This window comes from Neoarius graeffei, chromosome 12 (assembly GCF_027579695.1).
Source record: "Neoarius graeffei isolate fNeoGra1 chromosome 12, fNeoGra1.pri, whole genome shotgun sequence".
Lineage (NCBI taxonomy): Eukaryota > Metazoa > Chordata > Actinopteri > Siluriformes > Ariidae > Neoarius > Neoarius graeffei.
The window spans coordinates 14,844,090-14,857,414 of record NC_083580.1 but is presented as its reverse complement, the minus strand read 5'-3'; the positions used below and the strand labels follow the sequence as shown (position 1 = coordinate 14,857,414).

The 13,325-nt window shown below is 41.5% G+C and overlaps 1 protein-coding gene across 4 annotated transcripts in view; it reads right to left on the bottom strand.

Annotated features, from left to right (window-relative positions):
* Positions 1–2,792: 2,792 nt before the first annotated feature.
* LOC132895223 (endoplasmic reticulum metallopeptidase 1) overlaps positions 2,793–13,325 on the bottom strand; it is a 62,153-nt gene continuing 51,620 nt past the window's right edge. For 2 of the 4 annotated variants that reach the window (XM_060935566.1, XM_060935568.1), the window contains exons 13-15: positions 10,732–10,847; positions 7,729–7,892; positions 2,793–3,884 (exon numbers count right to left, since the gene is read on the bottom strand). In XM_060935566.1, the coding sequence (XP_060791549.1) occupies positions 3,714–3,884; positions 7,729–7,892; positions 10,732–10,847 (451 nt within the window). In that variant the 3' untranslated portion in view covers positions 2,793–3,713. The remainder of the gene's footprint in view (positions 3,885–7,728; positions 7,893–10,731; positions 10,848–13,325) is intronic. The other 2 variants (XR_009655714.1, XM_060935567.1) reach the window with 2 other exon arrangements.

Below are 13,325 nucleotides of genomic sequence, written 5' to 3'. Positions count from 1 at the left end.
CAACATTGCATGATGTGCGAGTCAGTGTTTATATAGGCTTAAATTCTGTTACTGAAAGTGTGTTATGTTTACAGTGAAGGACTGTGTGCACTTTTTTTTTTTACTTAATACAAGAAATTAATGGATGCCAACATTTTTGCCAAAATGGTATTTTATTTTCCATTGTTTAGGCAGCTTCAGCATCATACTGTGAGATTCTGTTCAAATTGTTTTTTTTTTTCTTCTGAAGCCTGAGCCATTTATTTTATTAGTTTATAATTATTGTTTAATTTAGTCTGCAGGAGAGACTGCCTGCACACAGTACTAGTATTAATAGGTTTTTTCTTACATGAAAGCTGAGGCAGGCGGCACGGTGGTGTAGTGGTTAGCGCTGTCGCCTCACAGCAAGAAGGTCTGGGTTCGAGCCCCGTGGCCGGCGAGGGCCTTTCTGTGTGGAGTTTGCATGTTCTCCCCGTGTCCGCGTGGGTTTCCTCCGGGTGCTCCGGTTTCCCCCACAGTCCAAAGACATGCAGGTTAGGTTAACTGGTGACTCTAAATTGACCGTAGGTGTGAGTGTGAATGGTTGTCTGTGTCTATGTGTCAGCCCTGTGATGACCTGGCGACTTGTCCAGGGTGTACCCCGCCTTTCGCCCGTAGTCAGCTGGGATAGGCTCCAGCTTGCCTGAGACCCTGTAGAACAGGATAAAGCGACTACAGATAATGAGATGAGATGAAAGTTGAGGCATTTATATTATATTTTAAGGTAACTTCATGCTGTGCTGTGAGGTTCTCTGCACTTTAACTTTTGAACCAACAGGTGCATTTGGATAAGTAAAGCCTATTTTTCTGCATTTTTGTCATCCTGGTAATCTTTTATATTGGTAAAGTTGTTTATAGGACCATTTCTCAGTGTCTTTGTTTTTTAATCAATAGTTTTTCAGTAATAACTTAATATTTAACATATCATTCAATTTTAATCACAAAAAGAGAAAATCGCAACAATTTCTCGCAACTTTCACTTCCTCCCGCAATGTAATCGCAACAAAAACCTAAAAACACTGCAACTTTCAGCACAATTTTTTTGGAAAACCCCCCTGCAACATCAGACATTTTAGCCCGCAACAATCACAAAAAAGGCCCGCAAAATCCTGGGGGACTGAAAAAAGAAGGAAGTATGACCACAATTATTTAAAGTTTGGATTTTCATGGACTGGATCTGAAGATGCTCCACTGCCACAGTGTGTTGTCTGCCAAGAGGTGCTAGCTAACGATGCTATGAGATGTTTAAAACGTGTAAAACAAGACGTTTTAAAAAGCACAGATGTTTAAAATGTGAAAAAGAAAAAAATAAAAATGTGTACAACAACCATTTTTAAAAAATACGAATGGAACATTAAGTATAGCAACAACAAAAATTGTAAGGGGGGGGCGCTGTTGTTTATTTGCTCTCTGAGGGGCGGCTCACTCTCCCACACTTTGAAAACCCCTGGAGTATAGCACTGACCAGCCGATTATAGAATAAGGTAATTCCAAATCGTCCGTGTTGTTTACATGGATCTGGCGTTGGAGAGGTAGAGGCTTAGCAGTGGAGGTTTGAGTGGCTGTTTTCTGAGCTTAGTCAACAGGCCGGCTCTGCCTGTAGCCTCGCTTTTGCTTCGGCTCCTGGCGCTGCCTCCTTCGCTTTACTTCCGATAACAATCCATGGAGACCCCGCTGGTCTCGCAATCTGGTCTCGTCCGGAATGTTTTTTTTTTTTCTCTCGTCCGGAATGTTGTGCATGCGATGGAAATCCTTACAAACCGTCATTTTCTGCTGGAAACCAATGTCCAGTAAGTCCATACGGTTGTAGTGGATATTGAAGTCCGGTACAGATGAACAACACGCAAAAATACCGGTACACACAAAAAACATAAAAACCGTGCACAGGTAGGGAGAGCTTGTAGCCGCAGCCATTGTAGTAGAATTGTATATAGTAGGGTTTTCCAGAAGAAAAGGTAGAAGGCGGAATATGGCGTTTGACCGACACGATGGCGTCTGTCACAATCTGGATCGGCTGTGACGTCACATGCAAGATCTCTATAACCCCTTTTTTTTTTTTGGACAGCTGAACTGAAATTCATAAATATTTCACCCAGGACAAGATGGAAAGCTTGCTGCAAAGATCATGCAGTCACCTAAAGGTGTAGAAAACTGTATAAAGCACCATTTCCTTCAAATGGTGACCGTCAGGGTTTGATCAGATTCTAGCAACTTGAACAAAAGGATTAAATAGCAAACCTTTACTTTTTCTTAATTACCTACACTTGTAAAGTTTGCAGTAAAATCCAAGCCAAGAATCCTTTGTCACATGTACACACAGTGAACAGCTATTGTAGGGAGCAGTTGGGGGTTAGGCGTCTTGCTCAAGGGCACTTCAGCCCCAAGGCCACCCCATGTTAAACATAACCTGCAGGTCTTTGAACTCTGGGGGAAACCCATGTAGACACAGGCAGAACATGCAAGCTCCATTGAAAGGCCCCCGTCAGCTGCTGCTGGGCTCGAACCCAGAACCTTCTTGCTGTGAGTACTAACCACTAAAATGTTCTTGTTGACTTATAAAAAAAAAAAAAAAAAGACCATTTTTTGCTAAATCTATTTGCCTAGTCAGTTGCACAACAGCTCTTAGATTTTTCATGGTATTAGAGCTGTGTTACTTCCATCTAGGTAAAGCCAGGAAGTGGAAATCTCTTTGGTGGCAATGTTCCTGCACTGCAGTCAGAGTGGAAGCTCTTTGGGTCCAACCTGTAGTTTTCACTAGGACATCCACACACACACACATCTTTAGAGTTTTATTTTAGAACTTGAGTCAGTACAAAACCATTTCAGTAAAGCATCAGTATTACACAAGACATGCAATGAAGGCTCCTGGGTTTTGCTGCAAAAATAAGTGGCGATCTCCCACTGCTTCAAGATGCTCAGTAAGACTTCCAGCTCATTTCTATAAAGTAACATACCAAATACTGACTACTGCTCACAGTAATTTCATTCTTGTTGAAGGCATCTTTGGGCTACAGATTTTCTTCACACAGGCCTTTCTATAGTGGAAGGGAAAAACAAACCAAAAAAAAAAAGGTCACCATGTGAAATGCGGTGTCCGTGTCGGCATTAAGCTGTATCGAGGAGGGTTTTGTAAATCTGTCACCAACAAAAACAACTTGTACCTTTTTCTCACAGACTTTATTGCTGGATTGCTGACCTGTCAGCGAGGGAAAGTGAGTCGTAGTAAATAAAGACTAAAATGAGACCTACTTGAAATAGGAAATCTAGTCAGTTTAGACTAAAGCATCCTCAATGCCACGCCTGTTAATCTTATTGAAAAATTGTCAGTCGTTCACAGTGGTTTCACAAATTGCTCATAGTTACTTTGTCATTTTTTGTTTGTTTGTTTAGTTGGTGGTGTTAAAGTGGATGGAATACTGGCTGTGTATTTCAATACAGCATGGCTTCGAGTTACAGGCTAATTACTTTGCATTTTTAAAATCACTGCCTATGGGGGGGGAGGGAGGAGGGAGGGAGGGAGGGTGGGAAACCCTTACACAAGAAAAACAGAAGTGGAGGGGAACAAATGCAGACTGACTTCATACACGAACCTGAGACAGTGGTTTAGTCTGAAATAAATAACCAGTGTGGATGGGATTCACACAGACTTTCACTGTTGGGAGTTTGACGCTCAGCTGATGTTGGATGCCCACCTCTCAGTACAGGTACAGGTCATAAGTGCTGACCCATGAAGCTGCGAAAGCCCAGTCTGGAAGTTTCCGCAAAAGCAAATCGAGTTCAGGAGTGTGCTGTTCGTCTCCGAATAAATAGTGAGCTGAAATGGCGATGGAGATCATGCCGTCTTCATCCGAATGCTCTGCGGATGGCTGTGAGAGAAGAGAAATAAAATGCGGTCATTTAAGTCTCATCTCATTATCTGTAGCCGCTTTATCCTGTTCTACAGGGTCGCAGGCAAGCTGGAGCCTATCCCAGCTGACTACGGGCGAAAGGCGGGGTACACCCTGGACAAGTCGCCAGGTCATCACAGGGCTGACACATAGACACAGACAACCATTCACACTCACATTCACACCTACGCTCAATTTAGAGTCACCAGTTAACCTAACCTGCATGTCTTTGGACTGTGGGGGAAACCGGAGCACCCGGAGGAAACCCACGCGGACACCATGCAAACTCCGCACAGAAAGGCCCTCGCCGGCCACGGGGCTCGAACCCGGACCTTCTTGCTGTGAGGCGACAGCGCTAACCACTACACCACCGTGCCACCACCGTAGTAGTTGTCCGATAAAATTAAAAAAAAAAAAAAAAAAACTCTCTAGGATGTGTGATTATATTTCTTTCCACGTCCTCGACATCCCTGTACTACTAACAACAAACTACATTTCACTAAAAGGAGTTAAACCAACATGGCTGCTCACAGCATCAGCAGTAAACAAATGGAGCACTTCTTACCTTTAAAAGGCATTCAACTGCTGCGTAAAGGGGTCGTTCTTCAGTTACAGAATTACATTCAGAGCAAAATGTGGTAATTTTTTTTTTTTAAGTTGCAGTGCAAGATAATGGTGTAAAATGCAACTGAATTGAACAAAATTGCAACGTGTGTATTTACCGAGATATAACAAAGAATCTTATTAAAGTTTCATGAAATTCCTCCAAAAATTGTAAGAGGAGTTGATTTCAGGAGGTGAGCACCGTTTCTGGGACAGACGGACATCGCCATGACATAATCCTCCTTCGGGCCTTTCGGCCAGCGGGGGATAATAAAAACTGTGAAGGAAGTTGAGTTCAAAAAGCAAGCACACCTTGATGAAACTGCCAAAGTTTGTTAATAATCAAGGGCATAACTCCGGTAAAATTTGCCCAAATTAAATGAAATTTCAATATGCGTATAACCGTCATAACAAAGCCTTTTGCCAAGTTTGGTGAAATTCCTCCACAAATTGTGAGAGTTGATGATTTCAGAAGAACGTACACCCTCATGAAATTGTCAAAGTTATTTAAATCAAGGGTCAAAACTCTGGGACAATTTTCACAAACTAAATTAAATCATCATATGCGTATTACCGTCATATAACAAGGCCTTCTGCCAAGCTTCGAGAAATTCGTCCAAAAATTGTGAGAGGAGTTGATGTGAGAAGGCGAGCACACCTTCATGAAATTCTGAAAGTACAAGGTTGTTAAAGGTCCCATGGCATGAAATTTTCACTTTCTGAGGTTTTTTAACGTTAAAATGAGTTCCTCTGACCTTCTTAAGTCACCCCAGTGGCTAGAAATTTAATAATGTGTAAACCAAACTATGCCCAACATTTGAGAATGGCGCGTCAAAACGGCGCGTTGATAAGCTCTTCCCTTTACTACGTCAGCAAGGGAGATGATCCCCACGTCCCCCCCCTCTGGATTCCCACCCACTGTATGGATTGCCCCGCCCAGTTGTAGTGAGGAGACCATAGAGGACACAACAACATGGCATCACCTAAGCGAGCGAAACATGGAAATTGCGCTGTACATGGATGTGACAACACAGAAAGGAGTCTGTTTTTACTGCCGACGGGAGAGCCCCTGAAGACGCAGTGGCTTAATTTTATTTACTTCAATAATACGCCGTCGAGTCTACCTAAGACGGTGTATGTTTGTCGGAAGCATTTTCCTGAGGAATGTTTCCACAACTTGGGACAGTACAGGGCAGGTTTTGCACATCAACTGTCACTGAAGCCTGGGTCCGTACCAAGCATCCCTGCCGCATCAGCCACAAACACCGAACAAGTAAGTGTATAACTGTTAAGTCGTTTTGCCGTGTTTTAAAATCGGTGCCACGTTAGCCTTGCAATGGCTACATTAGCTGTGCAGCTAACCGCTTCCTGCAGTTAGCCAGGTACTCTGCGCTACAAAACCAAAAAGCATGCAGCATGCTCTGTTATAATAGCCAATCAAAACAGTTTTTACAAAGACACCCACATTCTTTTTTTTAAGTCACTCATTCATTTTATTTGTTTGTTTGTTCAGTAAAAACCCAAACATTTGTTGAATTTATTTTATTTCCTCGCGTCGCACCTTAATGACGTCAGCGCGCGGTATTTTTCCCTTCGCGGTTTGTTCCTTCTCTCTCGCCATAGTAAGACACCCACATCCGCTTGTTCTGACCCACTGGAGGTAGCGTCACAGTGCTGTTAGCCAATCAGAGGTAACACGTTTACATGTCATGAATATTAATAAGACCCGCCCCTACCCTCTACCCTTCCCCGCCTCCTGCTTCTCATTAGCAAAATGACGCACTGGGAAAAGCGCTGAAATGGGGCTTTCTCCCAGGAGGCTATATCTACGTGCCGAGGGTTCATTTCGAGAAAGGCTGCGGATATAACATCCGGAAACCTCCACGAGCCCGTTTAAAGCATCAACAAACCACCATGCCATGGGTCCTTTAATCAAGGGCTGGAACTCTGGTTAAATGTGACCGAATTTAACGGAATTACAATATGCGTACTAACAACATATAACAATGCCTTTTGCCAAGTTTGGTGAAATTCCTCCACAAATTGCGAGAGGAGTTGATTTCAGAAGGAAAACACGCTCTCATGAAATTGACAAAGTATAATTTTGTTAATCAAGGGCTGTAACTCTGGTAAAATGCCACCGAATTGAATGAAATTGCAATATGCGTATTACCGACATATAACAAAAAATCCTGCCAAGTTTTGTGAAATTCCTCCAAAAATTGTGAGGGGAGTTGATTTCAGAAGGTGAGCACCCTTCCCGGGACGGACGGACATCGCCACGACATAATCCCCCTTCGGGCCTTTCAGCCAGCGGGGGATAAAAACTGAAATTTCATTTCTTAAAATTCAAACCAAGATTTCTCTGAAGCAACACTGCTATAACTGGGGTGATGATTTTTAAATACGGTTTTCAGTATATTTTGCCTTGGATTCCACACTTTAGCAATAATCACTGAGCTGACAAGTTAAGGCAGTGGTAATAATTTCATAATTTTCGCTTCTCTACTGTAGAATTGCCCATATACACATATTCTCTTTTGATCAAATCACCATAGACATATTAGCTTGCTTTTTTTTTTTTTTAATAACACTGGCTATACTGGGCAGCACGGTGGTGTAGTGGTTAGCGCTGTCGCCTCACAGCAAGAAGGTCCGGGTTCGAGCCCCGTGGCCGGCGAGGGCCTTTCTGTGTGGAGTTTGCATGTTCTCCCCGTGTCCACGTGGGTTTCCTCCGGGTGCTCCGGTTTCCCCCACAGTCCAAAGACATGCAGGTTAGGTTAACTGGTGACTCTAAATTGACCGTAGGTGTGAGTGTGAATGGTTGTCTGTGTCTATGTGTCAGCCCTGTGATGACCTGGCGACTTGTCCAGGGTGTACCCCGCCTTTCGCCCGTAGTCAGCTGAGATAGGCTCCAGCTTGCCTGCGACCCTGTAGAACAGGATAAAGCGGCTAGAGATAATGAGATGAGATGAGACTGGCTATACTTTTCACTGCTTGAGGAGTAAAACAGAGATCACTGATCACAGTTAACTGGCGAACTTCTTGTTAACAAGGAGGCGGCCATGTTCCCCCCCCCACACACTTTGCAGTCTGAACACTCAGTGATCCAGAATGATATAACTCCGAGTTCTGAAGGTAAGTCGAATGCAGTGCGAGTTCAGTGAAATGCTTGTGTCCCGGTGTGTGGTGTTGATTACTGCTGTACTTTACATTTTACCTGAACCTCAATCCAGAAGGTCCACGGTCCTGCATCCACACCGTGAGAGTAAAATATAAAATATTCTCCGTTCAGGTCGTACTGCGGCGTCCCGTCTGCGAACGACCAGCCTGTGAGTGAAGATCCTGTGTGGGGCAGGACATACAGGGACATGTGGCTCGGCCCTGTGGAATAACAACATAAAAATATGATCATTTACAGCTCTGATCCAACATCATTTAAATCACTCATTCTTGTGTCTTTATTAAAAATAACTGCAACACCACAGCTCCAGTAGTAGGCATATCAGACGCTCGCTGGCCGTGCTGTGAAAACCGTGCATGCAGACACTCATCTAATTTTCCAAACCTGGCATTGCTTCACTCTTGAATATTTTCTATCATTAAAAAGCTTATAATTTCTGCTTTCCAAAGAAATTTCTCGTTAAGATCTGTTCAGTAGTTTGGGAGTAACGGCAGGTTGAAGTTGGTGCAATAGTTTCGCGGGACGTCGGGAAACTGTCGGTGCTTTTCTTTTTGAGCCACGGGAAAGTGCTCAGGCTCTCTCTCTCTCCTGATTCCAACTGGATTACTCGTGAATATCAAATCACATAACTTTTATAGGGATGTTCTCTCGCTCTCACTGTTTCCGATGAAGCATTCAGCAAAATTTTCCGTCAGCTAGTTTTGATGTTATGATTCACGGGAGACTTTGACGTGAGTTTTCATAGCTTTACCTACTTATTTTTTCAAATCCAACTGATTCATGTAAATAAATAACTATTTTAGAATATAACTGTCGTTCTTTTGATGAAAAATATTGAGAGCTTAGTGGTCGGAATGAGATTTTAATGCGAGTGTCAGTTTCAATTCAATTAACTGGAGTTGTTTATTGGATGTGGCTCACGCAGTTTTTTCGACGTTAGCCTTGAAAGCTGTGAATATTAATCGAAATAATTTATATTCTTTCATATAAACACTAGTAGGCCTTATTTTCGAGAAATACAAAGGCCTACAGAGTACAAAAAGGGTAACAGAAATCTTTTATTACTTTATTTTGATAGAGAACGGTAGATGTGAAACATTCAGTGCTTATTTTTGCATATTTTATCATTAACATTGATTTCTCCTTCTTTGTGATGTATAAATGAGAGTTAAGATCAGCTTTATATTGCACAAATAAAGCCAGTTGGTGAAACTCTGAAGAGTGTGTACCGATTTAACATCAGAGCTTAATCTAGGAATTTGAAAATAGGGGACAGATCCCTCACTAGTTGTAGAAACAGGGGACAGAAAATATTAACATGGGTAAAAATATCCCTCATTTGTTCCAGTTAGTGGGGACAGAAAAATAAGTAATACATTGGTAGATATTTTCAAGAGTACATCTATAAACAGAACAGTTTTATTAATCTTTACTTTTAGAATATCATTAACATAATACTAAATTGAACTTTCAACAAGAAAAATTAAACAAATTACTCAAAAAAAAAAACCTAGCAATAATGTAGAATGTATAAGATTACCAGGATTACAAAAATGCAGAAAAATAGGCTTTACTTATCCAAATGCACCTGTTGGTTCAAAAGTTAAAGTGCATAGAACCTCACAGCACAACATGAAGTTACCTTAAAATATAATATAAATGCCTCAGCTTTCATGTAAGAAAAAAAAACCTATTAATACTAGTACTGTGTGCAGGCAGTCTTTCCTGAAGACTAAATCAAACAATAATTATAAACTAATAAAATAAATGGCTCAGGCTTCATGTAAGAAAAAAAACCTATTAATACTACAGTAGTACTGTGTGCAGGCAGTCTCTCCTGAAGACTAAATCAAACAATAATTATAAACTAATAAAATAAATGGCTCAGGCTTCATAGAAGAAAAAAAACAATTTGAACAGAATCTCACAGTATGATGCTGAAGCTGCCTAAACAATGGAAAATAAAATACCATTTTGGCAAAAATGTTGGCATCCATTAATTTCTTGCATTAAGTAAAAAAAATAAATAAAGTGCACACAGTCCTTCACTGTAAACATAACACACTTTCAGTAACAGAATTTAAGCCTATATAAACACTGACTCGCACATGCAGTGTTGCCAGATACTGCTGACGTTTTCCAGCCTAAATATGTTCAAAACCCGCCAAAATGCACTTAAAACCACCCAATCTGGCAACACTGCGCACATGCTGCTTCTCTTGAATGTATACATGGAAGTACGGCGGAAGGTAGTTTGTCGACGTCACCGCAAGACGACGCCAACGATTGGTCAAATTTGCAGGAAAGTTCTTGTGCGTATCAATTTGTCAGCACCCGCTAGCAAGCACTGCGGGTGCTGACAAATTGATATGCACAAGATTCAGTAAAACGCGACTACACGCTCTCTACTTATAAATGCGTGACAAAATGAATAGATACGCGATATCACTCTCGCGCCCAAAAAGTGGATGTTCGACAGACAGATAAAAAAAAACGCGCATTATCGCGTATTACGCGCCCTAGATTAGGCTCTGAACATGTTTACCTAATTAGCATAATTTGTTTTTACTAATTTTTCAAACTTTGTATTTAGTATACAACCATCTATGTGCTACCAATTTCCATGTAAATATCAAGGGAAAAAAAAAAAAAAACACGTGATCTCATTGGTTAATGAGGCCCATTTTGTACCATGCGATCCTCATACAGAATATTACGGCAGTTTTCTAAAAATTAAGCCGTTTTTTCCAATCTTTGATTTGTAATATCTCAAGAATGGATAAACATTTTAATTCTGTAAAAAGTCTGTTGCTCTGCATTCGATTCTGAATTCAAAGAGAGCAGTTTCAAGCAATTTGGATTGAATTTTCACCCGACATGCCGACCAGTAGAACGTGCACCGCAGCACATTATACCATTTAATCCTAATTATCAACAAATCTTTTTACACTTCCACCGTTTTGGGTTCCTTTAGTGTTCAGAACAAGTCTGCTCAAACCCTTATGACCAACTCCTCCCCACACACCGCACATATCTTACCTTTAGCTTCAAAGCTCAGCTTGACTGCGCCCCATTCTGATACGTGTTTGGATACCAGTTTGAACTCCAATGGAGATTTCGGGGACACTGCAGGAGCAGGGAGATACCAGTTCTTCCTAAAACAAACAAAACAAAGCCAAGAGACATTTACGTAGCAAATCCATAATGAAATATTCCAAACATGCATTCCTTTTTTATTTTGGTTTATTTCCTTGATAAAGATCGAGACACACTGAATTTCAGATCCTTTTTAGTTATCATACAGAAGCAGGCTTGTAGTACTCAATCCTGACTCGTGCCCTAATTTTAAGGACTCTTGACTTGACTTGAACACTGATGACTCGGACTCACACATTAACTGCATTCGGACTCGTAAATCGGAGACGAGGACTCGGATTTTTTCTTTATTTTTTTGTAACATGCCATAATAATTTGGCATAAGATATTTATATCTGCATTCATTTTGTGCAAGAGAGAGAACGCACATTCACCTGTTCATACGTCATGTTCAGGAACAAACTAACGTTAATGGTGCTAAAATGTCTGGAGAGAACACCCCTAAGATTGTCCGCTTTGCTTATACAGACTTCTTGTGCAGTGGGGGGAAAAAAAAAAATGCACTGTGGTGTGTTCCATATGTAGAAGAACTATCGAGGAGACGACGGGGACGACCTCGAACTTCAATCGTCATTTGGCGAGACTCCACCCAGAGCAGGAAGTGAGACGCTATGTTCATTGCTCTGTTGATGGCGGGTGGGACTTGCTTGCTGAGCGATGAACTAGCTAGTGTTAACCCTCTCATGTTATTTGCCCTGCTGATAGTGGGCGGGGCTTGCTGAGCGATGAACAAGCTTTTTATCTGTAGCCTATAAACTAAAATGTCGAGCAGTAACGTTAGTCCAACACAGTAGCAGAGACGGTTTCACATAAAAGCAGCAACAGCCACCGTCATATGGTGCGGTTGGGGTCTTGTACTCGGATTCGACTCGAAATTTCTTTAAAGACTTGGACTTGAACACTGGGGACTCGAGACTGGACTCGGACTCGAGGTTTAGTGACTCGACTACAACACTGTATGGGGGGAAAAAATTTTATATATATGCGCACCAAAAACATCAGCTCCTTGGCAGAAGTAATAGCGTTGATGAAACAAGTGAAATGTCAGTAGAGGTGAAACATTTCATTATATTAATATCAGGGCTTTGAACCAGAATTTTTTTCCTATTGGTTCGTTCCAAACAGAAACGGAATTTTAACGTTTCCGGTTTTGGGTTCCACCATTAAATAGACGTTCCCGAACCGGTTAGAACAAAAAAATTTCGTTCCCGGAACGGTTAATTACGTTCCCTGTCAGCTGTTTAACAAATGGCTATAAAATTATGTCTCTGTCTCATCCAGCTTAAGCCAAATGTAGGCTAATTCTATTACAACCTTCATTAAATAAGACAAGAAATAATTCAAAACAATTATTATTTCAAATGTTGGCGATTTGGATTCTCAGTATGTCTTCCCATCTACACAAACAGAAAAAGTGCCAAAAATGAAAGAGAATTCGTTTAGTGTGTTACCAAAGGCTAGTCAGGCCCTATAGAGGGCTACCGCATGACGTCACCGCACCGCGAGATTTTGTTAGGCGCCATATTGGAAGACCAAGTACACATCTATGCAAGTACATACATACATAAAACAAACTACACCTGAAATGTAGCCAGGGCCGGTTCTGCCCTAATCTGGACCCGGGTGCAACATCGCGCAACCCCCCCCCCAAAAAAAAAACCCGCCAGTCTAAATCAGGACAACCATCACATAACTATAAACATTTTATATCAACTATTTTAACTAAATGGGCTATAATAAATAAGCCTGCAGGCAGCCACGGCGGGCTGCCTCAGAAAAGTAACCATTCAATGACACAACTGAAAGCCTGCAGCCACGGCGGGCTGCCTTAAAAAGTAACCATTTGTCCTACCTTAAAACTCGTTTTGCTTTTTCTGCCTCCTTTTTTGTATTTTCAACCCTCCGTTTATTTTCTTTCCTTTTCTGAAAACCCGATTTGTGTCCAGACATTTTTGTTCTGCTACCAACGAACTAACTCGTCAGGTCTCGTCTCTCGAGCCCGCGATGATTCCCGTGGGAAGGGCAACAACTGATACATTTTTACAAACAGCCAATAGGGAGGTTGCATCGTTCAGGCTCTTCTTTGCTCAGACACTCAGTAATGGAGACGTGATCGTAGTCCACCTTCCCGCTCTCTCCATTCAGTCAGCGAACGTCACACAGGAAGTGAACCCCAGCGGGTCATAGAAACTTGCACAGGAGAAGAATGGCTTTTTTTATTTGTAGGCTACGGAAACTTTGAGGAACGAAATAAAAACCGGTATTAACCGGTTACCATTATTTTTAATAAGCGTTTCTGTTCCGGAACATAAAAAATAATAAAGTTTCTGGTTTCGTTTCTGTTCCATGTGAAACAGAAAAAGTTCCCGGTTTTCGTTTTCGTTCCTTGAACCGGTTCAAAGCCCTGATTAATATTTACTTTTAAACATTTAGAAATTAATAGTCCTTGTCTGAAAGTGCTTCAGCTTTGAAAATAA